Genomic DNA, 26,841 nt, shown 5'->3' with positions numbered 1-26,841 from the left:
GTTACTTGTAATGTGTTACCCCCAAAACTGATTATGACAGTTAATTAATTTACAGTTCATTAATTTTGGGGTGAACTATCCCTTTAAATGCTTCCTGTTGGAAAAAATCACATTAAAAATGTCCTCAGATCATGCAACAGTCTCCTTTTTTTCCTTTGATTCTCCAATTCCACACTTTTAAGCACCTTACTGACACAAACTGATATAGTTTACTAATGTTGGCTGTGTACCCTAAGTGTCACTGATTAGGTTAGAGAGGAAAGATTTAAAATGTGGGCCTGGGCTACACAGGACACAATGCAATTAATTTGTGTCCATCTCGGCTACTTTTGAGAAGGTCTGTATAGTATACTTCTGGGGTGAAAAGCTTTTGTGGCTCACAGTAGTTCAGATTGGAGAGCTGCAATCCACTCCGTACCTTTTAACACCGCAATAAAAAACTAAGCACTGGTGCTAACTCTCTGTTTGTCAAATGCAATACAAACTTTCCTCTTAAGTGTAATTTGGCAAATGGCTTAATTTAAATTCCATTTAATCACTAACTTTACAACCAGGTTCTGAAAAAAAAAAAAAATCAATGTTCAGAATTCCTACACTCTTAAAAATAAAGGTGCTTTAGGAGATTTAAAAACATATAGCAACACTTTATATTGAATTCTATATTGAATCGGTAACCAATGTAGTGAAATCAGAACAGGAGTAATATGGTCTCTTTTTCTGGTACCGGTTAAAAACCTAGCAGCTGAGTTCTGAACCAGCTGCAGGCGAGAGAGAGAAGCCTGACTCACACCCAGATACAAACCATTGCAATAATCTAGACGAGAAGACAAAAGGCATGAACAACCTTCTCCAAATCACTGAAAGAGAGGATAGACTTCAACTTGACTATATATCTAAGATAAAAAAACAACAACTATTTTTAACAACAGCATTTATTTGGCGATCGAATTTTAGCTCTGAGTCAAAAATAAAGCCAAGACTTTTCACATAGGAATGTTTTTTCCCTAGGGAGCAATAACAGTCATTAGAATCCATACCATATCCTTTCTGTCTAAAAATAATAAACTCTTATTTGTCCTCATTCAATTGGAGAAAGCTGTTTGCCAATCAACACTTCACATCAGCCAAACGGTTATACAAAGACTCAAGAGATGATTGCTCCCCATGTTTAAAGGGAAATAAATTTGAGAATCATCAGCATACAGATGGTAATTTATACCGTGCTTATCAAAAAACTTTCCCACTGGAAGCAAATAAATGGAAAATAAAAGGGTCCCAAAATCAAGCCCTGAGGAACCCCACACATTAACGGTACAACAGAGGAAGAGTAGTTTCCCAAACTGACTGAAATGCTTCTTCTTTCAGAAGGCCAAATAAAGTGCTTTTGCTTTCGCCTAGAAACACATGGCTGCATCAAAACTAACTGGGTTACTGAAACCACGCCTTCTTTCTTTGTGTGAACATTTGGGTGGCATTATGCAAATATTTCCACATAGTGACGTAGACATGTGGGGGCGTGTTTGAATGTGCCGTTTTAGGGGGGCGTGGCAGAGTCTTAACTTGGATAATGAATATCTCTTTGGTTTTGAGTTTTTAGTCTTTGCAACTTCAGGGATCTTATCTGTGCAAAATCAGCTTGTAACACTCCAAAGAGAAAGGAAAACTTGAAATCACATCATATGACCCCTTTAAAGAGCCCCCATTCCAATATTGCCTTCATGCAGTGTGAAATGTAGCTGAATTTGAAAGTAAACTAACTGCAAATTTGTAAAGCTGAAAGTGCATGATAAATAAAGTTATTGTCTCCCAAAATAAAGAATCAACTCTGTACAGCCTAGACAAGTCTTTAGTCATTTCAATCCCACTATAGCTGTCACGGGGTAACACATTTGCATAATGCGCACCTATGTTCTATGTTGGCCGGCTGCGAACAACTTGACCCCGCCCACAAACACGTCATTCTATATGTTTTCTATACAGGGTTCAACATACTTTTCTATCCGCTGTACGCCTTAGACCAATCACAACAGACTGGGCCATCTGACCAATCAGAGAAGAGCAGGCTCATGGAAAAGAAGGGGTTTAGGGAGACTCAATCTTTGAACTGCTTCGAACTAATCATTTGAGTGTTTGTAGTGTCTTCCAGTCCAGAGCCTCATCCTATCATGGCCGCCACTCCAGAGCCTCGACCTGACATGGGATGTCATGCCATTTGCTCCACCGAGTGGATCTTCGGTCCCATCTGCTCTGCTGTGGTGGTCATCTGAACTGCCATGGGGACCTTTGAGGTTGTCTTCTCTGCTGTGGTGGTCTTCAGCTCTGCCTGCCCCGCCCTGGTGGGCTTGCTGCTCCACCCTAGTTTCCTGTTCTGCCCTGGCTTCCTGTTCCCCCCTGGCTTCTTGCTCCACTGGCCTTGCCCTGGCGCCTCATTTAAACATGCCCCACATGTCTACGTCATGATGTGGAAAGATTTGCATAACGCCGCCCAAATGTTCACACAACGAAAAAAGGCTTAACTTTGATTCTCGCTGTTGCCACCGGTGCCATGTCGTGGAGGCACTGTTTCATTGTGAAAGCGAAAATACTTTGTTTGGCCTACCAAAAGAGGACACAAATAGAAATCAGTGGTTAAGTTGTATTTACAACACTGTTCCAGAAAAGTTCAACCAAAATATTTAGATGTGTGCAACGCATTTTATGGAGGACTGTTTCCTGATCCTGGGAGAGAAGACTACAATGCTGGCGCTTCTGACTCACGGTCTGTAAGTACGTTACATATGTAAAGGATTTGCCACTGATGATACAAACGCGAGTTTTGAGCAGTGTGTAGAGTAGCGCTTGTTGTTTGTCTTTCTTCGATCAAAAATGCAGACATGGTTTTATGTTTACGCGGCGCGATGCAACGCAATGCGTAAAAACACAATATAAGTCATTATAATCCATAATTATGTCCCTACTGGATACAACAAATGGGTTTTATAATTTTTCTTTTGTCATGTTCTGACCCGGACACATGTCATGGTATGGAAAGGGGCATAATATTTCCGTCACACGCTTGAGGTATTCAGCCAATCGCTTGGGGTTGGATAGCTGGCCAATCAGAGCACAACTAGCTTTTCAGACCGATGAACTTTGTAAAAAACAACACGTTTCAGAAGGCGGGGCATAGAGGAGAAACAATAATGTATACCGCATAAACACATTTCATTTCACCAAATACACAAAATAATGTTCTTTTTAGCAGCATCATATTACCCCTTTAAGCCTTGTCTGTGAAACCGGGGGTATGTCTTTTTTTAAAAGTCTGGCATGTGTTAAGTACTGCATTTCTGAGCTGTTATTTCCTGTGTCTTGGTTTATTCATCTGTGTTTTTTGTTATTGTTTGGACTCTTTTGCTGGTATATGACTTTTGCCTGTGTTTGGATCATGATTGTGGATTACCCTCTGAATAAATACTACTTTTTGTCTTGGAGCAGTTCATGACAGCTGGTATTTTTTGCTACATCATAAGAACCTTCAACATCCATGGAATCTTTCCATGTCACAAAAGTTTCTTTAGATTATTAAAATTCACCACACTAAGTTAAAATAAGGCTATTTTTAGAACTGTTCACTGAAAGGCTCTATGGGGAACCCAGAATGGTTCTTCCATGGCATTGGTTGGTTGGTCTATAGCAATCTATGATATTACTATGGTTTTTCTATGACATTACTGTGAAAAGCTTTATTTTTAAGATTGTAATGGAGGCAAATAATATAATTGAGAAGCTTGTTTGCAACCAAAAAAGTTACCCCATTTTTTTTTTTTTTTTTTTTTTATAAATCTTTAAAATTGTATTGTTTAAAACATTTTCATATTTAGGATCTTCAAGTAAGGCACATTAGAGTTACATGTATTGACATACAATGTAATAAACAGAGAACATAAACTGCCCTGAACTATTAATTATTATACGTGCCTTGTAATTCTTAAACTGTTCCCAGAGGCATCACAATAATTGGCTTGCACAACTTCTGAGACAAAAATGGGTCTTTAGGCGGTCATCTGTGAATTAAACCTTGAATAAATGACCACGCTAATTAGCTTCTGTCATCAAGGTTATCTATTTTTACATGACATTAATAAAATAAACAGATTTAATCCTAACCAACACAGAAATCTCAATTATGTCTTCGTTCCATCAAAATTAACAGACACCCAAGGGAAATTTGACTGATGACTGCTGTTTAAAACTGATGACAAAAACAACTGTTATAATTATAATATCAAATGGATGGTTATTTCATTCACCACAGGATTTATGGCCACTGCATTCAATAATAAATGCTTGTCTGGGTCACGGAAAACATTGTTTACACAGCAACATTGTACGGGATGTTCTACAAACAGATATACACATTTATAAAAATTATTAAAAGACAAAATACAAAAGACAAACAGTACACTAATAAAAAATGAATGCAGCCTTGGTGAGAATAAGATAAAAAATAAATTACTGAAAAAATCCTACTAACCCCACACTATTGAATAGTTAACAATATTCAACAAGAAAAGAGAATAAAGAAAAAAGTAGGGTGCAACTTGATTTTATTCATTAAGAATTTACTTTTAAATAACATGCACAAACAAATCACTTAAAAATAAATAAATAAAGGAACATATGAAGAATGTATACAGCACCAAATATGTTTTTATGTTGGCTTTAGCGTCACAGAAACTGCTCCCATAAAACTGTGTGAGCTGTGTGAAGCTAAGAGAGAAAAAGGAAAACATTCAGCTGCCTATGTGAATAATAAATTACAGCAGGCATAAAAGGCTAAACCATCACTGACATGTATTTTGCCCATATGTGCTGAAGCCGGTAATGAGAGAAATGTTGTCAGAGGATGCTAGAAAAGAGCAGGCCGTTGAAACGTCTCCTCAGGAGAAATGTTAATCACCTGACATTAGCAGCAAGAGACAGGTCATGGCAATCAACCTGGTGAATACACTGAAATGACAGGGAAGATAGGGCACTGAGTGCAAATGGAGAGAGTGTGAACGGGGTCAAATATTCACTTAATTTATTTGCAACAGTACTCTATATAAACATTCTTAGCGGTTTGGTGTGTTATCTACTTCACTGTTTATTACAGGTGTCTCACTGCAGCTAATTACAAAAGCCTGTTTGTGAGCGTGGTTGGAAACCTTTCAATACTCTGCCCAGAATTTGGCAAAGCAATTAATGTGTTTGCTAATTGGAAGCCAGTGCATGTGAGTCTTCTTAAATGCCTCTTTCTTCCCAAATCAACACTCATCTTCCCTCTGTGAACTGACAGTAATTGCTGACTTGAGCAGTAGGGGAGTCATCAGCTACTCTTGCTGTCAATATCTCTATTCAGCATGGAGTGAGTGCAAGGTTAAAGCCATAACCCCACTGTGGACCACATTAAACGTCCAACCTGTAGGAAGAAAACTGTGTTTGATGGACTATTCAGTTTCAAAATGAGAATGAATTTTCATTAGAAGTGAAATTTAGGACAGGAACTACAGGGTACCAAAAAAGTATAAGAAAATCAATGTCAATTCTTAAAAGTTACATTGCAATATTTGAATACGCCTTATTTGCTAACAAATATTTAAAAAATTGTTTAATGTCATTTTTAACACTTTTAGTGTTAGGGAATGTTACTATGAGTTCTTTATCAAAACACAAGTAATCACAAACTGTTTCAATGTTTACCTCATTTAATATTCATGAGCTTCGCACAAACGCAGAAACTTTCATACGGTTTGATTTCCATCCTCTAATCGATTTGTATTTTCATCAAAAGTGATTTTTTTTTAATAGAAACAGGTGCCAGAAATGTATAAGAAATTCAATGGCAATTCTTAAACTTTTATGTTGGAAATTTATGGATACATCTTTACAAACAATATTTAAAATAAAAAATGTTTTAATGTCATTTTAAAGTATTTTGTGCTAGGCAATGTGAGTTCTTTAGCAAAGGACAACCTATCACAATCTGACTCAATGTTTACCTCATTAAATATTCATGAGCTTTGTACAGACGCAGAAATTTGGGAGCTGTTTGGTCTCCATCCTCCCAGTCACTATTCAAAATCATGAATAGCGACGAGAAACGACTTTAGTGAGGAAGATACACTATTATTTACGTCTCAGTGGTGCCAATATTGAAACATAAAAAAAAAAAACATGAAAGTAGGTTATAGTAATGATTTGGATAATGTGGGTGTGAATCTGTATGTTGAGTATCTAGGCTATGTATTGGAATGATTTTCCAGTATTCACTGTCCTTAAATGCAAATATGCCATTTACATCCCTGTTAAAACTTACTGTAATCTCTAGACTCAAATCTTGTGCCGTTTGCAGCACTCTTATATCAGCATGCCACCAATGGCATGGGGAAATATCAAAGGACATGAGTTTGACCACTAGAGGGCACTGTCGCGCTTGTTGTACAATAGTCTAAGGTCCAATCAATCAATAGCTACATTAAAACCTGCATCATCACTCTTATTATAATATAACCACAATAACTCACATACAGTGGGATAGAAGCATTTGTAACATATGCTTATAATAGCAAGTTTTATACATATTGATCGATTAATCTACTGCCAATGGACAATAAACACATTTACAACATGTGAACATATTTTACAAGCATCCTTGTTTGCAGTGCATGCATCAGCAAACAAACTATTCATATCAACGCTAATGGAGCTGGCTCTTGCGTCTTATTTTGTTGTAGGGCAGACTAAGATTGCTTTTTTAGATTTTTCTGCCTCTTATGCTTTAACAATTTGTATGTAAAACAATCGTGCTACTTTGAAGTTTCAATTGAAATTCTTACGCCAACATCCCAGTTTAGCAGCATTTGTCAGAGACAGAGAGAGAGAGAGAGAGAGAGAGAGAGAGAGAGAGAGAGAGAGAGAGAGAGAGAGAGAGAGAGAGAGCACCAGTATCATGACTCACTGTGCTTGTCGCTGCGGAACCCACAGAGCAGACGAAAGCACGAGGGATACTCACTGTGGACTTCATGGATAAGAGAAAGGCGTATTTTCACAATACAAATGGTTTTTACTACTTCTTTCCTCACATTGTTGAAGTTCATGGCTTGTTTTTCTGCTGGCGATACACATCGACGGCTGGACTACAGTTTCATTTTTTTTAAGTAGCTATTAATTACTGTGGAAGCCCTTTCTAATTTAGGACTTATTTACATAAACCCTCCTAATTGTTTCTTAATCACATATATTGTCTTTTCAAAGTCACTTTATTTGTAACCCCTGGAATTACAGTGGATTTTACATCATTATGACTCGTTGCCGAGCCTCACGAGCGATGTTCAACTTTCCTCTGAGATTCTGCACACAGCTGAGGCTCATTTAGACCGATCATACATCCACGACTACCAGGCTGCTTTTAAGACACTTGTGGCGCGGAACTGCAAATCTGTGACTTTTCAGGGGATGGCACTACAATAATTTTGAGGTGCCTCTCAGACACTTCAGAAGACATATAAAACCCACCAAACAGACCATGGCTGTCAAGATGACAACGTTTAGTAACTGCACCGCGGGAGAGACTTATTTTGAGACGCTTGGAAGGGGGAACATCTAAACGCGACACTGTTTCTTGCTTATAAAGACATGAAGGTTGTGTTTATCGTTCTGTAGACCTTAAGGAAGATTTGTCGGTGTAAAAACACCGACCCGTTACCTTCTCCATCCCCGACCAACTTCAGAGGAACAGAAGATGCTGCATCTCAGCCCAGCTGGGTTTATGTTGTTCATGCTTTGCAGAGGTGAGTCTGTCCGAGCGCGTCAGTAACAGGTGAAGACCTGCATGCTAGGTTTTTTACGTACCAAGTAAAATTGAAATTCTTATGTATATGGTAATAAATGCACCAGCTCGGTTCTTCATCACATAGTGGTTATTACTGAGTAAAAGGTGTGTGTGTGTGAATCAATATGATTACAGATTGCCAGAGGTGCTCTTGACAGGTAATTGATGACCGGTTGTAAAGCAATTGAAGGTAGGTTCTGAATGGCCATGGTTAAATGTGCTGAATATACAATTACCATATGGATTTTAAACTAGAAGAGTGATGAAAACTAATGACAAGCTCAGAAATTAAGAATATGCTGCACTAAATCATACCACAGATGCCCTTTAATCTGGCACCCTATCTATTTGTTTTTACGTTACAGCATTTATGTAAAAACATTCATTTACTCACCCTTATGTCATTCCAAACCTCTTTTTTTCTTAAATGGAGCACTAAGAAGATATTCTGGTTTTTTTTTCTCTCTGTACATTTAAATTCAGCGTTCTTCAAAATATCTTATTTTGAGTTCTACAAAGGAAAGAAACTCATACAGGTTTGGAATGACATGAGGGTTAGTAAATGATTGCAGTTTTAATATTTATGTGCTACTAACTATCTCTTTAAATAAGTTCTGTCACTGAGATTAGTTTGTTCTAAGCAATGATTCCTCCTCAAACTGTTACATGTTAACCTGTTTATATAAGTATAATGTAGGTAGACAGACTTGGCATGTTCACCCGTACTATTTATTAATGAAGTTAGTCATAAATGAACAGAAATAAATGTATTTGAGATGCCAGATGAATCACCATGCTATTGAGGTAAGCAGCTGTTTATATACTTTCATCATGATTGACAGAATTAGATGAACTTGCTCCTTCCGAACATTTTAGAACTCCATTACTCTTCTAGAAGAGATGATTCAGGTCAAAAGGGCCGGAAAATGTCACATAAAGCCAAAAATAGTTTATTGCATTCAGCAAGAGGAAACATGAATTTCCTTGGACATCATAATTGCTTTTTTTCCCAAAAATAAAAGGGTGAATCATTTTTCGTGGAGAATGAATCACTCTAATTCTACTGAGCACGAATTTCCCATGTCATATACCCTCTCCGTTTTAGGTTTGATTTGTTTGGCACGCCGAACTGGCTTAATATCAATGTGGCACTGACTATGCTAACATCACACAAATGCTTGCACTCAAATGGTTAGACGCTCAGTCTTGTTCAAGTCTCACTATGAAACAGAGAAGTATATAAAACAACAAGACGTTGATGCAGAAAAAACAAGAGGGTTCACATCATTATATTAGCAGACAACACTTCGAGCCATCATGAGAAACTTTATGAGGATCATAACATGAAGACGAGGCCATAAACATGGAATGCTGAGAAAGCTGTAGTAACATTAGATCCATAGGTGTGATTAAGCAATGATACAGAAAGCTAAAAAAGACCATAGCCATAATTTAATGCATTAACTGACTAGGAACCTTACAGAGGCACCTGTTGTGGTGCCATTTGAAAGGCAGTGAGATGATGAAACAATAGTGAGTCCCCTGTGAGCCCATGCTGAAGTGTCAGCATCATTACCACGCACACTAACACAAACAACAAGACTATTAAGAGTGATTACAAGAGCTGTCTTTCTCTGTCTCACTGATCTTTGTCTATGGAGAGAGCGAGAGAGGGGCTGTAAACACCCCCCTCATAATTCAGGGTGGCTGCCAGCAACCTTATGCTGCTTCCTGCTCGACATCAATAAAAATAAACGCTGGGACGGTGTTTTGTTGAACACGGTCCAAATAAATAAGTGTCAATCTGACAAACTCAGCTCAAGGATGGCGATTTAGACCTCAGAAATTATTAGCTGAAGTATTATAATCATTACTGTGAATGTCTGTGTTGATATATTATTAGAGAAAAATTTTGACAGTCTTGACAACCTCTCATTTCATTCTTCTGTATGGGTGTGTTGCAAGCGAAATAAGATGGTAACTGGTGAGCAGTTTAACCACCGGTGGGCCCGTTGGCGCTCTTTTTTTCATTGTCTTTTTTCTCTGTCACATATCTTAGTGATACTCATAACTTACATATCATTTGAAAACTTAAAACCTCAAAATTCAGCCTGTGAAAACCTGTGAAATCGGACATTGCCTTAACATGGAAATCGTACTTTAATATCTTTTGGCAGTCTCCTTCCCCTTAGTGGGTGGAGTCAGGTGTCATATTACAAAATGTATTATGGTCTTTAAGAATCAAAACTTTTTATAATCTTGACAAAATACATATCTCCGGAAAGGTCTCAAGTTGTCTCAAGATTCCATATTTGGTGGTTATTTTGTGATATTTTGTGACGTAATATTGACAGAGATATTTAGACATTTGTGACAGAAAAATGCATTAAAAAAATTCAGTGGAGTTTGTGATGGCACCCGGTGGCTGTTTGTGGTATAACGCCCTAAATAAAATCTCTCAGGAACCTCATTTTTTTATATCAACTTCAAATTTGGAACATAACTTATGTAGACATAAGGGTTTCATTTTATAGCAATTTTGGATTCAAAAACATTTTGAAAATATTTATTTTATGTAAAAAAAATTTAAATGAAATGGTGCATTTTATTTTTTTTAAACTTCTTTAACTTTTTGATACTTTAATATTTTGAAATGATTCCACTTCTGCAATAATCTGCAGATTGTCTTCTTAAAAAAAACAAGCTTAGGTCTGTATTCCAAAGCGTCCATGATTATAACAATTTAAGTTTGATTAGTGCACTTTCACATCTTTATAAAAAATGGAGGGTGGCATTTAAAGGGTTAAGTTATCATGAATTTGGAATAGCGTACTAATCGTACTATACTATAATGAAGTATATTTACAATAGACATTTATTTTCTCTTTGTCCAGCATCTTGGATGGATTTTTCATCTTCTTGTAATGCTTTGTGGAATTGTACAGAACCCCCAGACATGATATGCGAAAAAAAAAAAAAAAAAAAAAAAAACTCTATTGCTGCTGTTATGAATAAAGTATGACAGGACTGTAACGGTGATGCAGCATGTTCACAAAGAGGGCGCAATAAGCTATTCACAAATCATTCAACAAATGGATTAGTAAATCGTGTGCACAATGCACTTAAAATGAGGTAACAAATTTGTAAATTATTCTTAAAATTTACTTAAAACAAGGTATCAAATTAGTAAATCATGCTTAAAATGAGGTGACAAATTAGTAAGTTGTGGGAACGAATTGTGGCCATGAAATAAATATGTCTGGGGCTCTGTAGAATTGCCTTCTCAGCAAAGAATATATAAATGATGCATCATATGAGGAATGTGTATACATATGTGTACATATGTATTATTCACAAAGATGGGAATCCCACAATGCATTGCAAGCTCTGTGAAAAAATCCACACCAAAACGGAAGAAAATTCCAACAGAAAAAAGTGAAAGAAATGTTGACTATACATAAAAGTGTATAAAGGTGCTGTCACATTTACTACTACTGCTTGGCAAAATTTCCTGGGTGAAATCCAATCATATCAATATGAATCTCTGCAATTGAGAGTTTGCGTAAGGGTGAGAAAGTTTCCCACACGGATTTAGCTTGTGTTCAAGATGTGTTCAGGTCAAAAAAAGCTGCTTGCTTAGAAAATGACTTCTGTGTGAGCGGTGCTTCATGCATTGTTACATTATTGACAATGGACCTTTATTTGTCAGCGAAATTTTGAAGAAATGTTGTAAATGTTGGAGCACTTGTATGGAATTTATCAGTTTCCATTTTAGTTAGAATGCTGCATTAGAAGGCAGCCACCTAGATATCAGGCAGCAAGGTTGTTCACTAGAGCCTCTTTCACACAGAAATTCCTGAAAATACACGGATATTGTGTCCCCGGATTTGTCCCGGGATCGTTTGATTGTGGTCCATTCACAATGCCAGTGGTTTTCCAGAATCTGTGTGTGCGTTCACACCTTCACACACATCCCATAAAGACATGTGACATTACGGTGTGACCTGTAATGTGACGTGTAATGTGACGTTCTGTTTCACTTAAGCTGGTGAACGATCACAACTTCAGCGTGGATAGTGAGGAACTACCTGATCTCTGCTTCATTACAGTTTGCACATATTTTTTTGTCGCAAACGTTGATTTGCCTTTAAAACACCTGGTAAAAGAGTCGCAAGATATTGTGCATCATCACTACGACACGTTCTGGCTTTTGTTCACACAGAGCTCTTTCCGGGACTGAACCCGGCAATGTTACTAGGTCCCCAATCCGGGATCGATCCCGGAATCAATCCTGGGAGGTGTTTGCATTCACACAGAAGGAACTCCGGCAATTTTCCGGGACCAATGTGCAGTGTGAAAAGGGCTTAGGTTTCAGTGCGAGTTGCAAAAAGAGAACTGTGCACCATAATGATTGATAGTGAACCACTTTACTCTCATGCTGCCAGTTGGTTTTCCTGTGGCACTAAACAAGACATTACTTTTTTAATCTCTGGAGATACAACAGAGTTTGTGTTCTTCAGAGTGCAATTCACAGTTTGCATAATTTTACATCAGAGTTTATCTGTGGTCCTAACTTCCAGTGTGTGCAGTTTGACTGAGGAGAACATTTGTGACAACCTTGCAATGAATAACTGCTTTCTCCTCAAACTCTCATGCGAACGAAAAAAACAACAGCTTGCATCTGGCTGTGTAAAGCAGCAGAAAAATGCATACATTATCATGAAAACCTGAGCAGACTCCCACCAGCTTTGCTGTTAGCAGTGGGTGTATCGCACATGCTTCCCCAGAATAGGGGCTGAGGGTGCTGGGCTCATGCAACTGAGCTCACATCACTACTTACAAGACAACATCAGAACCAGACAGACGGGTGCTGCTCATTGGGTGGTCTGGACACATTAGCTTACAGAGCATTAGTCAAACAACTCATCCGCCATCACGCGCTCTTTCCAAACTCAGCCAGAAGGAGTGAGGGATCAGATCACACCTCTTTCTCCCCCAGACAGCTCCATTCTCTTTCTCTTCTCGCATGATTCTCATTTCTTTTTCCAAGTGTCTTGTTGCTTTCACTGTGAGGGTCCTGGCGATCGTCATGCTGTGATGGGATGACAAACATCTCAGCAGCCTTAATCAAAGGGTACATAATGTCTTAGACAGACAGCCACAAGCAAAGGCATTTGGAAGGGAGTGAATTGTGTCCTCAAATTATGCATCTTAAAAAAAAAATAATCAAAAAGAATTTAGCATGAGAGTAAATCAAGCAGTGAGCGCTTTAGGGTTCCTGTTAGACAATCATGCAGGCGATGCTGAACTTTTAATGATTGTTTATTAAAGCACAAAAACAGTTTCTGAAATTAATAAAAAGAATATGAGTCTATGAGTCACTTAAGTAAAAACCGTTGGACTGGATATTACATATCATTATTTGTATATTAACAAACACTCATAATCACTATGATGAATATATGGAAATAGAATTCAAATGTAGTGGAATTTAAACTCCATTCAAACTCCAACTGCAGTTTTAATTAGAAAAGCAAAAGATTTCAAGTCAAACAGTTTTATTTAGAAAAGCAAAAGATTTCAAGTTATTCTTTTTTTGTTGTTTTGAAAAAGTCTAGATAGATAGATAGATAGATAGATAGATTATTTTTTTAAATTTTTAGATATATAGATATATATAGAGATGGGTGGGTTTTATAATTTGATATTAGCATTTTGGGGATTATAGCTTGAAATGTTTTTCTAGATAAGATGCAAACGCATGTAGTTTTCTTTTGGGAATTAAGCAAAGATATTTTTAAAGGCAGTTCTCATCCTCAGTAAGAGGCTTATCAAAAAATCTTCTCAATCAGATGATATATTTCAAAAGAAGCAACTGCTTTTAAAGTTCTTCAGCAATTATATGTCTGGCCTCAGATGTCAAAATATCGAATATGACTAGTGCAAAGATAATAGTAAAACTAACATGTTTAAAGAAATCTGAAAATTCAGACCATCTACGTTTTGTCAGGGTTCTAAAGCCATTTGCCAATTTTCAGCAACCTTGCCTTAAGGAAATGAATTGTGACTAAAGCATCTCAATTTTCATCTATAGAATTGAGATTTTTCTCTCTATAATCATGCAGATATATTTGAGAAGGCATTCACCTCCAAAATGGATAATCTTCTGCAGTCTGAAATCAGAAACAAAATGTTTAGACCCTTTCAGACACATGATTTGCTGTCGACGGTGATAATTTTGCAGTCCATTTCATATGGTAATAGCAACAGGAGTTTTTCAAAGCATATTGGACACTTTCATCTGAATTCTCATGCAATTTCTCCATTCAAATTTCATAAAACGCTCGATGTACAGAGCCCGCTTTTATTTTAAAATCATGTATGATCTCAATATATATATTTTTTTAACATTTGCAAAATATAATAACAAATAATTATATATCACACTGAATCTTGCATGCTCAAAGTTAATCATAGAATAAAACCAAAGCTCGGCATGAAAATATAGGCTTTTGGCAATTCCACTTTAGGCATTCTTACATTTAATTTGCTTGTTATATTATTCAGATGTACTGTAATTAGGATTACCATATAAAATAAAAAAATTCACTCAACATTCTGTGAATTTTATTCAATGTGTGTGTGTGTTTAACATACTTTGCATTTTTTAAAGGTCTCATTTGTTTTGAAACTGCACCTCGAGCTCTGAATTTATGATTTGACATGGATAAGCACAGTCCAGCAATTATCTTTACACCATTATCCTTTCTCTCCCGCTGCTTCCATAGTAAAGTTAATGCTAATGCCAGCAGGAGAGCTGAACTCGTTGGGAAAACTTGCTGACCTCTGCTTCATTTACATTATTTGTTGCCAAAGAATGGTCTGTGCTCCTCGGTAAGATCATACTAGCTTCCCCTCCTCTCATCTACCATCCGGCTCTGACCCTCCTCTTTGCCCTTCACCTCTCTCTCAGATTTAATTAACAGCGGTAAGCAGGGTTCACTTGGGTTCAGGCAGCCTAAATCTAAATGGTAGTGAATTGCTTCTCTACTTCTGTGCTTCCTCCACCTTCTCCTACATTGCAGCCCACAGATAAAGCAACACCACCCCATTCTCATCTCACATGGCACCAACTAGGCAATTACCTTTCCCAGCTGCTCCCTTCTGGTTCATTCTGGTTAGTGTACCATGGTTCCTTTTACAAAGTCAATCCCTACTCCGAAATAGCCCTCAGACTCCAATATGACCAGGAATTTGTTTCAGTGTTGGAAAAGCTACTCACAGTTAAACTATAGTTAACTCTTTTGAACCGTTCATTTACTTAAACTTTCCAAGTAAAACTTAAACAAATAAAGAGAATTTTAAGAAAGCACAACTAATTAAGCTAAGTTAATTCATAAAACTACTGTCACACTACTGAAAAGTGAGTAAGCAAGGTTAGTAGCCTTGCTCCTTTTAGTTAGCTACTCACAAACACTGATTTATTCACTATTTCCCCTGTTCTCACAGTGCTCCGAAGGGAAGGTTTCAAGTCTGGCTCACATGAGCCTTTTAAGGTTTGATCCATCAAACTTTTCATCCACCCTGCGTAAATTTCCACCGCGGTATTTCCATTGCGCACCATCTCTGCATTCAGACCACCTCATTAAACCCTGCACTATCACTGGTGAACCCTCAGAAGCATTACTAAGCATCGGGGCTAGTGCCGCCACTGGTCTGCTTTAAAGCATAAAGATAAATCAGGTTTTAAAAGGCCCACATGTGGAACCAGATACCAGGGCAAAGCATGTAGATTAAAATTGAGCTGTAAAATCACTTTGTTTCGCTGTGGGCTGCCGTGGGTTTTGGCTCCACGCAGTACATTTGCTGTAGGTAATTGGGCTCTCTCTGCCACTGTATGTAATCTCCATAAACACAGTGCTTTGGCCCCTCAGGAGGACGTTTTGTTGTTGCCGGAGGAGAGAAGGTGCTGTGTCTCTATGCATGCTAACCGATGTGGAGAACAGCCTGGCTTGCTTGATTGCCTCTTGTCCTTGATTGTGTGGTATGAAGTGGCATTTTGGCTTAACTGCTATACAGTTATAATGCTTCTTCCTGCACTGAAGTCAAATGCTTCAGACCTGAAAGAAAAAGAGAAACTACAACATTCCTTGACTACTCAGGATCCTGTGCAATTCATTTCACGTTTGCTGTGACTTGTACCTTATTGAAAATCACAGCTGAAAGAATGATGAGATATATTCTGTTTAAGGGTCTCAAAACAGCTCTGCTAGTTTGACAAAACAGTCAAACTCAATTGAGAATTGACAAGAAGAGCATTCAGCATGCCACAGAAAAAAGGCTGAACTGTATCTGAGCTTCCAACGATCTGACTACCTTTGTAAGTGACAAAAACACAGAATAAATTCCATTTAAAATAAATGGAAAGCTAAAAGAACCATTATTTTTGATACAGGAGGTTGTACTGAATTGAGATATTGAACATATCTAAGAATAACTTTTTCTTCTCATTCTATTATCATTGATTTCTCAACATATTTTACATACTAATCTGATTAATCTGCTTCAATTTAAGTTTGTCAAATGGAATTTTTATCTAATGCAAATTGACTATCCATGTTATAAGCCTCTTAATGTACAGAAATGAATGTGATGGTAACAATTAATATGCTTATAAATTATGTTTTTGGCATCTATATGTTAATCAAGTTGCGGTTATCCTTTACTTCTTGGTATTCTCCACTGGCATTTGTTTCTGTAATTTCAAGGTGGAAAAATAGATTAGATATATAATTGTCTGGTGTGATATAAAGCTAACCTCAGGTGTTGTTTAGCTATTTTTTTCCCTTATTAAAAATGTTTTACACACAACTAAATAAATAATATTTCTGACAAATATATTTAAAATGATGGTCACTCACTGGAAATCTAGACTCCAGGCATAGGAGTGAACTAGAAAAAAGCTGTTTCTTCTCCTTCTCATGGGGGCATGAACATGACCAGATTGCAGTTCTGCTACTTAAAAAAATGTACATTATTTAGCCCCTTTGCAGTGCTCAACATGTTAAACTACTATTTATTAGGGCTGTCAAATGATTAATCACGATTAATCACATCCAAAATAAAAGTTTTGTTTACATAATATATGTATGTGTACAGGGTATATTTATTATGTATATATAAATACACACACATAAATTATATATTTAGAAAATATTTACATGTATATACATTTATATATTTATATTCTTATATTTATTATATAAACATAACATATTCTTCTTAAATATATACATGCATGTGTGTGTATTTATATATACATAATAAATATACACAGTATACACACATATATTATGTAAACAAAACTTTTATTTTGGATGTGATTAATCGTGATTAATCATTTGACAGCCCTACTATTTATATCAAAACAAGTTCAATTAAACAATATAATAACAAATTTCTACATATTATATAATGATATAGAGGGAGCTGTTAAACAGCCAAGCATAAAAACAGCATAATATAGTGCACACAAATGTAATTGGTTCTCGAGCATGTCATGACCTTAGAAAAATCCCCAAAAATGTATTATGGTTTTCGCAAAAAATAAGCAGCACAATTGTTTTCAAATTTGATAATAATAAATGTTACTTGAGCACCAAATCAGCATCATTTGACACTGAAAACTGTATTTGCGGTTTAGAATTAAATTTTGCCATCATGGGAATAAATAATATTTTAATTTAATTTAATTTAATTTTTAATAATTATAATTAAATAAATGCAAAATTGGTGGACATAAGAGACTTTCGTGAAAAACATTTTAAATCTACCAATGCCAAATTTTTTAATGGTATGAATATAAAAAACTTGGAATACAGTCAAAAGTGTATGGACTATTCTTATGAGTACCCTTGTCATTTACTTGTGAGGGTGAGCTATTCCTGTTCACATTTTGTTCAGAATCATATCTCATCTTAGAACAGATGGTAATGCTGTTCTATCTGTAACACGGGTTCAGAAGTTCAAAAGTAGCTATTAGGTGTCACCATTTTAGAGCTAAAAATTATTTCATTAATTTCTCACCATGTTCATTTTTTTGTACTGAAAAAAATCTTTGGCCTTATATGTCTTCATTTTTTATCTTCTCGTCTGTCTATCTGGTTAATTTTAGAATGTTATAATAAACAAACCATAGGCAACAATCTCTTATGTGGCGCAGATTTATAAAACTGAGGCACGAAGCCCATTACTTATACAGTACCAGTACAGACAGTACTGATATTACCTTGCGTCTGTTTATGCGATTCAGAGAATGAATCACTCTTTTGAGTCAGTTATTTTCATTGATTCAGTCAAGCGTGTTTGCATAATGGTGTGAATCAGTTCGCGATTCAGTCTGAATCGTTAAGAAAAGTCACTCTAAAAGATTAAACCGCAAAAGCGTCCTATCGCATGAAGAAGATATTTATACATTTCAACACGTGCATGTGCATCTCATTGACTCTGCGGGTAAAGACATTTACGATCTAAACATTAGCATTACACTTACTAAATGTGCTATGGCATTACCATATTTTTAGACATGTTGATTTGAGTACCATGTAAATGAATATGGTAATAATGTAATCTGTAAACATATATCGAAATACCTTGGTTCATACAATCACTGAACACAGCAAGCTAATTTATGACAACGGGATTTAAAGATGCATCTGATATGTGTTACATATACAGAGTTCTTCAGATTATGTTCTCTTTGATTATATTTATATATCCAGCATTCATGTTCAGGTAGATTTAAACTGCTTTCTATTTTTGCACCAATATTTCTTGTATTTTCCTTATGCTGTTAAATAGAGCATGCATGGCACTGGTTTGTGTTTTTATAGAGAAAGTATTTAGACCGACTATTAATAATCTTCAATTGTTGATTGTTTGGTACACTACAGAGGAATTGACAGCTATGAGTAGCAGCTAAACATTGAGTAAACCATTCAGCGTCCTCTATATGATGAATGGTGATAGCTGAGATGCCGTTGACATTTAGAATCAGCGCAGGCGTTGAACGTGTGTCTGTTTTGTTTTGTGAAGACATCTACACGGACCCTGTTAGCAGTGAAAAGGCCACCAAAGGCACTGAAATGGATCAGGTAGCCTGAGAGAGGAGGATGAGGAGGGAAGAGAAGCTGAAAGGTAGTCCCTGAGGGACAAGGGCCAGATGCAGTGGCCAACACGGTGCGAGAAAGACAGGAAGAATGCAGCTCAGCAAACTGTCACTCAAAAGTGGGAGGGAATGCGTCATTAGTGAAAGCTGTCATGAAACGGGCAGTGAATTACAGATGCATGGAGAATAAATCTAAACGCAATTCAATATTATAGAGTCACATAGTTTGGGACTGGTGTTCATAAGGCTTTAGCAAATGATTGAACATTATTATCATTGATTACAGTTTTCACGCTCTTGTGAAATCATCACTTAGTTGGCGAGTAGCGAGGCCTGTCAGTAAGTTGTTAATGGTGCCAAGCAGTGGCTGTCAACACAAGAGAAAGAACAGCTGTGAGAAGCCATTAGAGGTTTCTGACATGGTGACAGAGAACATCTAGTTTCCTTATTGTTGCGCATCTTGTGTGTGTTATTCTTGCTATTGATTTTTCCCATGGAGGATCCTGTGTCAGGCTTACAATTTTCCTCTGCAGGAATGATAAAAAGTACTCTGTATACTGTTAACAGCTTTGTCAGCATAGGATAAGATAGTTAAAGGTGGATAATCAGAAGCCATTTTTTCTGCTACTACAATGAGAACATCATTAACAGATGGACTTTTATATCCCACATGTGAAAAATTAGCTCGTCCTTATTCATTGACCCTGAGATCGATTGGTACGAGTGCATTCGCTGATATTTGGATGAAAAAACAAGCGAGCAAACAAAGCAAAAACAAACAGCAGAAACAATTAAACACAATTGTAGCACCAAACAAAACAAAGGCATCTTTTCATCTTGCTGTAATTATGTTTCAATCATGCAAATGAGTCAGTTTTGGTAGTTAGGGGGTTGTTCGTGTGTGTAATTGAAAACGGGAATATTGTCTCGCATCAAAATCTCAGCAAATGCATTTTCTGGCTCCTAATCAGAGCAATCACCATGAGCAGCTTGGGCTCAATCGCAACTCAATCTTTGCTGAATTTAATCGTTTTATCTTAATTAACTGTGTAGAATCCATCCAGGTCTCCAAGCGTGCCAATTTCAGCCCCTTGCATACAGCAAATTCAACCCCCCACCCCACCAACACCACCCCCACCTCTTTAATAAACATGTCTCAGGCTCTCTGGGATATCGACTCGAGGCAGTGATTGACTGATGGACAGCGGCACGGTCCAGTGTATAAGCTCAATCTAAAATACATGATCTTCTTTCAGCCGAAGGGATGGAATCCACAGGGCTGTTTTCCTTAACTGCATCATGTACCTTTCAGGAAGGCTGTAGACCAAAATTACTTTCAGGCAGAACATAGCACACTGCTTTTCGCTCGGGATACAGACCAATCCAACTTGCACAGGTGAACACGAGTTTGTTTTTCAAACTTAGAAGATTTATTTTTCAAGTTTACCGAATGAATAACCACTGCAGATGTTACAAAAGTCAGAAAGATTTGAATAGATAGAATAACCCAAATATTTATTTTCCAATCCCCTGATATACAACTCAAAATCTTTGTGAAAACATTGTTGAATTGACAACATTTCTTTCTGTTTCGGACAGAAAATTATTTTTTAAGCTTTTTTATGTCCCTATTTTTCATGTACTCTTAGTATCATCTTAAAGTGGAAACCTTTAGGCCTGAAACATTTCCTAAGTTAGATTTTGTGTATTTCTGAATTCAAAATGTGTCAGATGTCAATTCATAAAAGAGCGCAAGTACATGTTGCATTTTCAGCATTGGGTTTTGTCTTTCAGTTCAACTACTGTCATGGCAGTCCAACATTTTAATATAACATAATAACTAGTGATGCACTTTTTTTTTTTTACTGAAATACCAAAACCAAATCCAAAATTTTAAATAAAATTTCAGTTATTAAATTTGGGTAATTGCGTAACTGGACTATTTATTTATTTTCTTGCTAATAAAGGTCAGTTATAATAATCGTGTTTTTATAATGATTGTGCTCTGTATGGTTGCATATACATGCTATCCTTATAATAACTATTTAATCACTGTTTGATCTGTACTTTAAGAATGGAACTGGTGGGATCATTTGCATTCTACAGTTGGTTATGTTGTTTTTACATAATCTATTTGATGCATTAGTTAGATTAATGCATTTGTTTATGCAGATAAGTTACTTTATGACCATTCAGCATCTGCCAGATTGCTCTGACACTGACACACAAAACAATTCAGCGTGTGTGTATTGCATGTACTGTAATTTTGTGTTTGTGAGCATTTTATAATCTGGGAGGCAGTGTAAATACTTTGCCAGATTAAAGGATTTCTTCACTTCCAGAACAAACATTTCCCGATAATTTACTCAGCACCATGTCATCCAAGATGTTCGTGTCTTACGTTCTTCAGTCACAAAGATATTAAGTTTTTTTAGGAAAACATTCCAGGATTTTTCTCCATGTAATGGACTTCAGTGGTGGCCAACGGGTTGAGGTCCAAATTGCAGTTTCAGTGCAGCTTCAAAGGGCTCTACTCGATCCCAGCTGAGGAATAAGGGTCTTAAAATGATCATTCATTTTCTTAAAAAAATGTTTTTATACATTTTATAATGCACATGATTTTTTCTAAAGTTGTTTAATTTAATGTATAATACAAAATAATGCATTGCATGTATGAAAACTAGCATGATTATTTTTTGATTTGTTTATTTTGAATTAACTTTTTTGTTTGTTTGCTATTAATTTACTACTTTGTTTGCATGTTCATGGTTTAAGTTGGTTTTATTAATAGTCTGTCATTTTTTTGTGTTAAACTGTGCCACTACAATGAATCATAATTGCCATATGAAAATGTTTGCACACAGGTTTTACACACATAGATGTTTGCGCATGTGTGCATATGCACACCTGAAGTGTAGTGACCTGAAGTGTTAGCAATAGCGGTGGCCAGTGGAAAACCTCCCACACAGGTTTTAAGGGTCCCATCTTTGCTCCGAAGAGCCTTCTTCAGACAACCACTCCACAATGTCGTTTTGGCTGAACCTGAGTTAGTCAGTGTCTGACTTAGGAGTGCGTCTGTGAGCATGTGAATGATACTATTGAAGTTCTCTGATGCAGCAATCATTTAGCTCAACTTCTCCTCAATGCAGGCCAGAATCTCAGAGCCTCTGGTGCAGCATCAAGGTACCTTCATTTTTAATGGTCTCAGATCAGCCAACGAGCACACGGGAATGAGAACTTCAGAACGAATCAAAAGCTGCTGGCCTTGGAGGCTTGTGTGCCTCTCCATGCTGGCAGAGTGACTTCAGTGATGAAGCTCCATCGGGCCGGCTGGATCCATTCCCGTGCTTCAATCACCCCTAAATGAAAGACGATGTACGCAATTAGCCAAGCAGATGCTACTTGCAAATGGTTGACTGTGGCTTCTGGCTCACTCCATTGGCATCCTGTAAATAATGATTGGAGGTGATATAGCTGGAGTGGTTCATGCATGTTTGTGAAGGTTTGAACTGTTCAGTTCAAAACATGATTTTGACACAAGCTGATGTCAAGAAAACCATGAATGTGTACCCAGAGGAAAATTTTGTTCCCCTTTCATTCCTCAGAATGCTTAGTGGAGTCCTCTGTTATGTTTTTTTTTTTTTTGAAGTATAACTTTGTATCAGATTTTTCTCCTAAAGTTCCCTAGGCAAGATTCAACAATAAGGATGAATTATTGACCTGTGGCCAGAGTGAGAGAGTTTCAGACCAGATGACAGTTCTGTCTTGCATTCTCCATTTTGTTGCAAGAATATATTTTTTGTCGCTATGTTATCTACCTTGCTAACATAGGTGAGGTTTTCCAGAAATCACAAATATTACTTGTGATAGTCTTTTAAGCATTAAGAATGTGTTAAAAACTGTAAATTAGCAAGATTATGCAGCATATGCATTGTTTTACAGGCACAAGTGTGTTTTTTTTTTTTTTTTTGGTAACACTTTAGAACAATTTAGGAAACACATTAACTAAGAGCTGAGATTGTCAAAATTAGCGATTTTTCTTTTATGCCAAAAATCATTAGGATATTACGTAAAGATCATGTTCCATGAAGATATTTTGTACATTTCCTACCATAAATATTTCACCAATGTATTATAATTAGTAATATGCATTGCTAAGGACTTCATTAATGGACAACTTTAAAGGTGGTTTTCTCAATATTTTGATTTTTTTGCACCCTCAGATTCCAGATTTTCAAATAGTTGTATCTCGGCCAAATATTGTCCTAACAAACCATACATCAATGAAAAGCATATTTATTCAGCTTTCAGATGATGCATAAATCTCAATTGTAAAAAATTTACCCTTATGAGTGGTTTTGTGGTCCAGGGTCACATACAGTATGTGCCTATAAGTACTAATAAACAGCAAATATGCTAGTAATATGCATGCTAATAAGCAACTAGTTAATAGTGAGAATTGGACCTTAAAATAAAGTTATACTTTATTTTGGAATAAAGAAAAAACAACAACAAAAAAAATGTTTTCCCAAAGAAACCTTAACATTTTGTGTAAAATACTGTATGAACGGTTTAATGCACCTTTATTGAATAAAAATATTAATTTCTTTAAAAAAAACTGATTTAACTACAAATTTAGCTTAAACAATTAAGACAAATCACTTTTGTGATCAGTGAATTGTGAACTAATTCAGTTAAAAGAATTAGATTTCCCAACACTACAGATGAGGACAGTTAAAGATCGTGTGTTTGGTTATTACCTCAGCTCACTAGGCTGTAAAGCTGCATTTGCAACAAAATTTGACATAATACAACAGTGCACCATTTTTAGTTGAAAAAATTAGCCTGTTACTGAAAAAGCTACAGTGTTTTGAGAAGACTTGAGGAAAAAATACTGAAAAATTTTAAGTTGCATTGCTGGTAACTCCCAATCACTGTATGCTGACTGCATACACTTGCACTACACTGTGTCTGTGGTTGTGTTATATCGAGGGAGAGCACCCCCAACATGTCCTTAGCATTAGTACTGGGATCAGTCAGAGCTGTCAACCTTGTGCCGGGGAGGCTGATGCAAAGGCATCGCCTCTGGATCCTCTGTGATACAGCCCCTACAGCTCACACTATTAGAGGAGGGTTCAGACATAGATTTGCATGCTGTTCACACTGCGTTTGTGACAACAAAATCCAGCCGCAGCACTTGCCTTCAAACCTATTACATCCCTCCTGGAGCTGCTGGGTGGCTGAAAAGAGCAGAGTTGGAGGATGGAAAGAGAGGACCCAGCAGTATTGTATTGATGAAGCCTCTTCCAGAATGGTGCGATTGGTAAACAGGCAGAGAACAAAGGAGAAAGCAAAACTAGAAGTCCATTGTTTGTATGAAAGGTAGTGTTGCGGTCATCTTTGGAGTCTCACTGAGTTTGGGATGTAACCGCCATAAAAGTACCAGAAACTTTTGGCGTGTAGACAGTGTATCGACAAAGCAAAATGGGCTAAATGTCAATATTTGTTAACCTATTCTTTTAAAAATCAAATCAAATGATGTCTCTGGAGTTCAGGAAGCTATAAAAACTATTAACTGGGATATAAAGTATTTGACACTTTCAAATGGATTTGTTGCAGCAAACCTCTTTTTGTCAGATCGATGTAAGCATAAACACAAAGAGATTTTTGCAAGGTGTTATTTAGAACCGCTCATTAAATCTGAGTTGAGAGATTAATTGTGTGTTGTGTTTGATGATATGAGGCTTAGGTATTGATCCAATTCTTCAGACTTCTAAAGAGTGAGTTCATCCCAAGGTATATGGTTGGGAGCGCAAACTGTCCACTGATAGCCATTAAAAAGAGAGAGAACCGAACCAAAATGGCTAAATACTTTATTGTTTTTTCTCTTTAGTCATTTACTACTGCTGTCATTCAACATACAGTTTTATCCAAAGCAACCTGCACTAACCTATGCTGTAGCCCACTTAGTGTTCAGTGGATCAACCTTTTCTGAAAGATGAGGCTTCAAAGAATCAGTGGTTAAAATTCATTTTTTCCTCTGTAACACAGCAGTACAACCCCAATCTTTTTTGTGTTCCCATCATTTTATTGACGACTGCTTCTCTAATCTCGGAAGTTCAACGCGGGATTCAAAAAACTCTTGCTCTTGAAAGATGGCTCAGTACCCAGTTTATCTGGAAAAGTTGGTTCCACTGAATTACAACCTGTAAGTATGATAAATAATAGATGTTTATATTTTCTGTCAAGCGTTTAAAATACGGAACTATGGCAATGGGCGTATGGTTTCCAAAACGTGCTCTATCGGTAGACCAATCACAACAGACTGGGCCATCTGACCAATCAGAGCAGAGTAGGCTCATGGAAACGAGGGTATTAGAGAGACTGAATCTTAGAACTGCTTTGAAGGAATCGTTGGAAAATGAGGTGATATTAAATGCATATTTTGAGAAAACAAATGCATTTTTTGACCTTGCATGCATGTAAACCTATTGTAGGAGACTCCCAAAACAATAATAGAACCTTAAAAATGGCATAATTGGGGCACTTTAATTAATATACACAAGATCTAATTAGATTTGATTTTTGAAATCTGATGTTTTTGCGCTGCCTGTTTACATGATCACTATTTACAGAGCAATTCAAAAGCATAGTTATGGGTATTTATTTTATTTTAGGTAATGAAATCATTTGACATTATTATAGAGCCAGATGTGGTCAGCTGCAGGTACTGAGATCAATAGGTGTGTAACTTGGAGACTCTTTAGTTGAATGAAGACCGGCAAGCTGTTGTATTCTGGATCAACTGTAGAAGGTTATTCATAGGACTGCACAATTTGGAGAAAAATATCTAAATCCGATTTGCTGCTAAAAAATATGATTTACAATTAGCTCAAGGTCTGCACCATTTGGCCAAAATGTTGTGACTTGTATATGAAAATAATTATAAAATAATAATACTTATTATTTTTTAACCACTTGGTTACACCACCATCTTTACTGTGAATATGGCTTGTGTGGACCAGTTTTTTTGGAGGCAGATTGAAATATTTTCTGCAATTTTCCATTATTAAATCACATGGTCTGTCTCATCACTGCCATGCCATCAACACTCTTGTCTATATCTCGTATCCACTTTCTGTCTCCTGCTCTGTTCTCTCTGAAATGAGCAACTTGTCACTTGACATTTCAATTTGATAGCCACTCATCACCTCAGACTCAACCTTGACAAGACTGAATTCCTCCTTCCCCCTTTCCAAGACCTCCAACAGTTAATCTCTCTCCATTTCGATTGAAGGTTAAACAGTCATCACCTTCCCCTGTGTAAAACGCCAAGGAGTTGTCCCAGATGATTTTCAGTGATCACATTGTGGCCACTATTTCATACTCCACAACATATTCATATAGTTTCTTTGATCCCTGCTCCACCCACCATCTTCATGTTTTAGTTATTGCTTTTGCTATATTATGGCAATTCATTCCTTGCTGGTCTGTAAGCATGAACTATAAAATCTGTCAAGCATGTTGAAAATATCGCTGACTGATTCATTTGAAAATTCAGGATTCAGTGATGTAGGTGGGTAGATAGAAAACTCTTTTAAAAATGTAGTTTAAAACTAGTGCCATGTTCTTAAAAATGGCCCCTAAATGCATTTTCTTACAGAAATTAAATACAGTCATCATAGCAGAGGTATATTCAATCATTGTATGTATGAATTGCATTTTTTATGTATTTTTGAATAAATTCATAAAATCATTACAATGCTATGTCATTGAACCAGTTAACCTCACACTGTGATCTAATAACAAACCCAAGGCT

At 36.7% G+C, this 26,841-nt stretch overlaps 1 protein-coding gene across 1 annotated transcript in view; it reads left to right on the top strand.

Annotated features, from left to right (window-relative positions):
* The first annotated feature begins 6,979 nt into the window (after positions 1-6,979).
* The window catches only part of LOC122134328 (transmembrane protein 132C-like), a 112,076-nt gene continuing 92,214 nt past the window's right edge, over positions 6,980-26,841 (top strand). The window contains exon 1 of the mRNA XM_042778895.1: positions 6,980-7,814. Within this exon, the coding sequence (XP_042634829.1) occupies positions 7,766-7,814 (49 nt within the window). The 5' untranslated portion in view covers positions 6,980-7,765. The remainder of the gene's footprint in view (positions 7,815-26,841) is intronic.

The sequence above is a fragment of the Cyprinus carpio genome, chromosome A21 (assembly GCF_018340385.1).
Source record: "Cyprinus carpio isolate SPL01 chromosome A21, ASM1834038v1, whole genome shotgun sequence".
In the NCBI taxonomy this organism is placed as follows: domain Eukaryota; kingdom Metazoa; phylum Chordata; class Actinopteri; order Cypriniformes; family Cyprinidae; genus Cyprinus; species Cyprinus carpio.
This window is presented reverse-complemented; position numbering and strand designations above follow the sequence as displayed.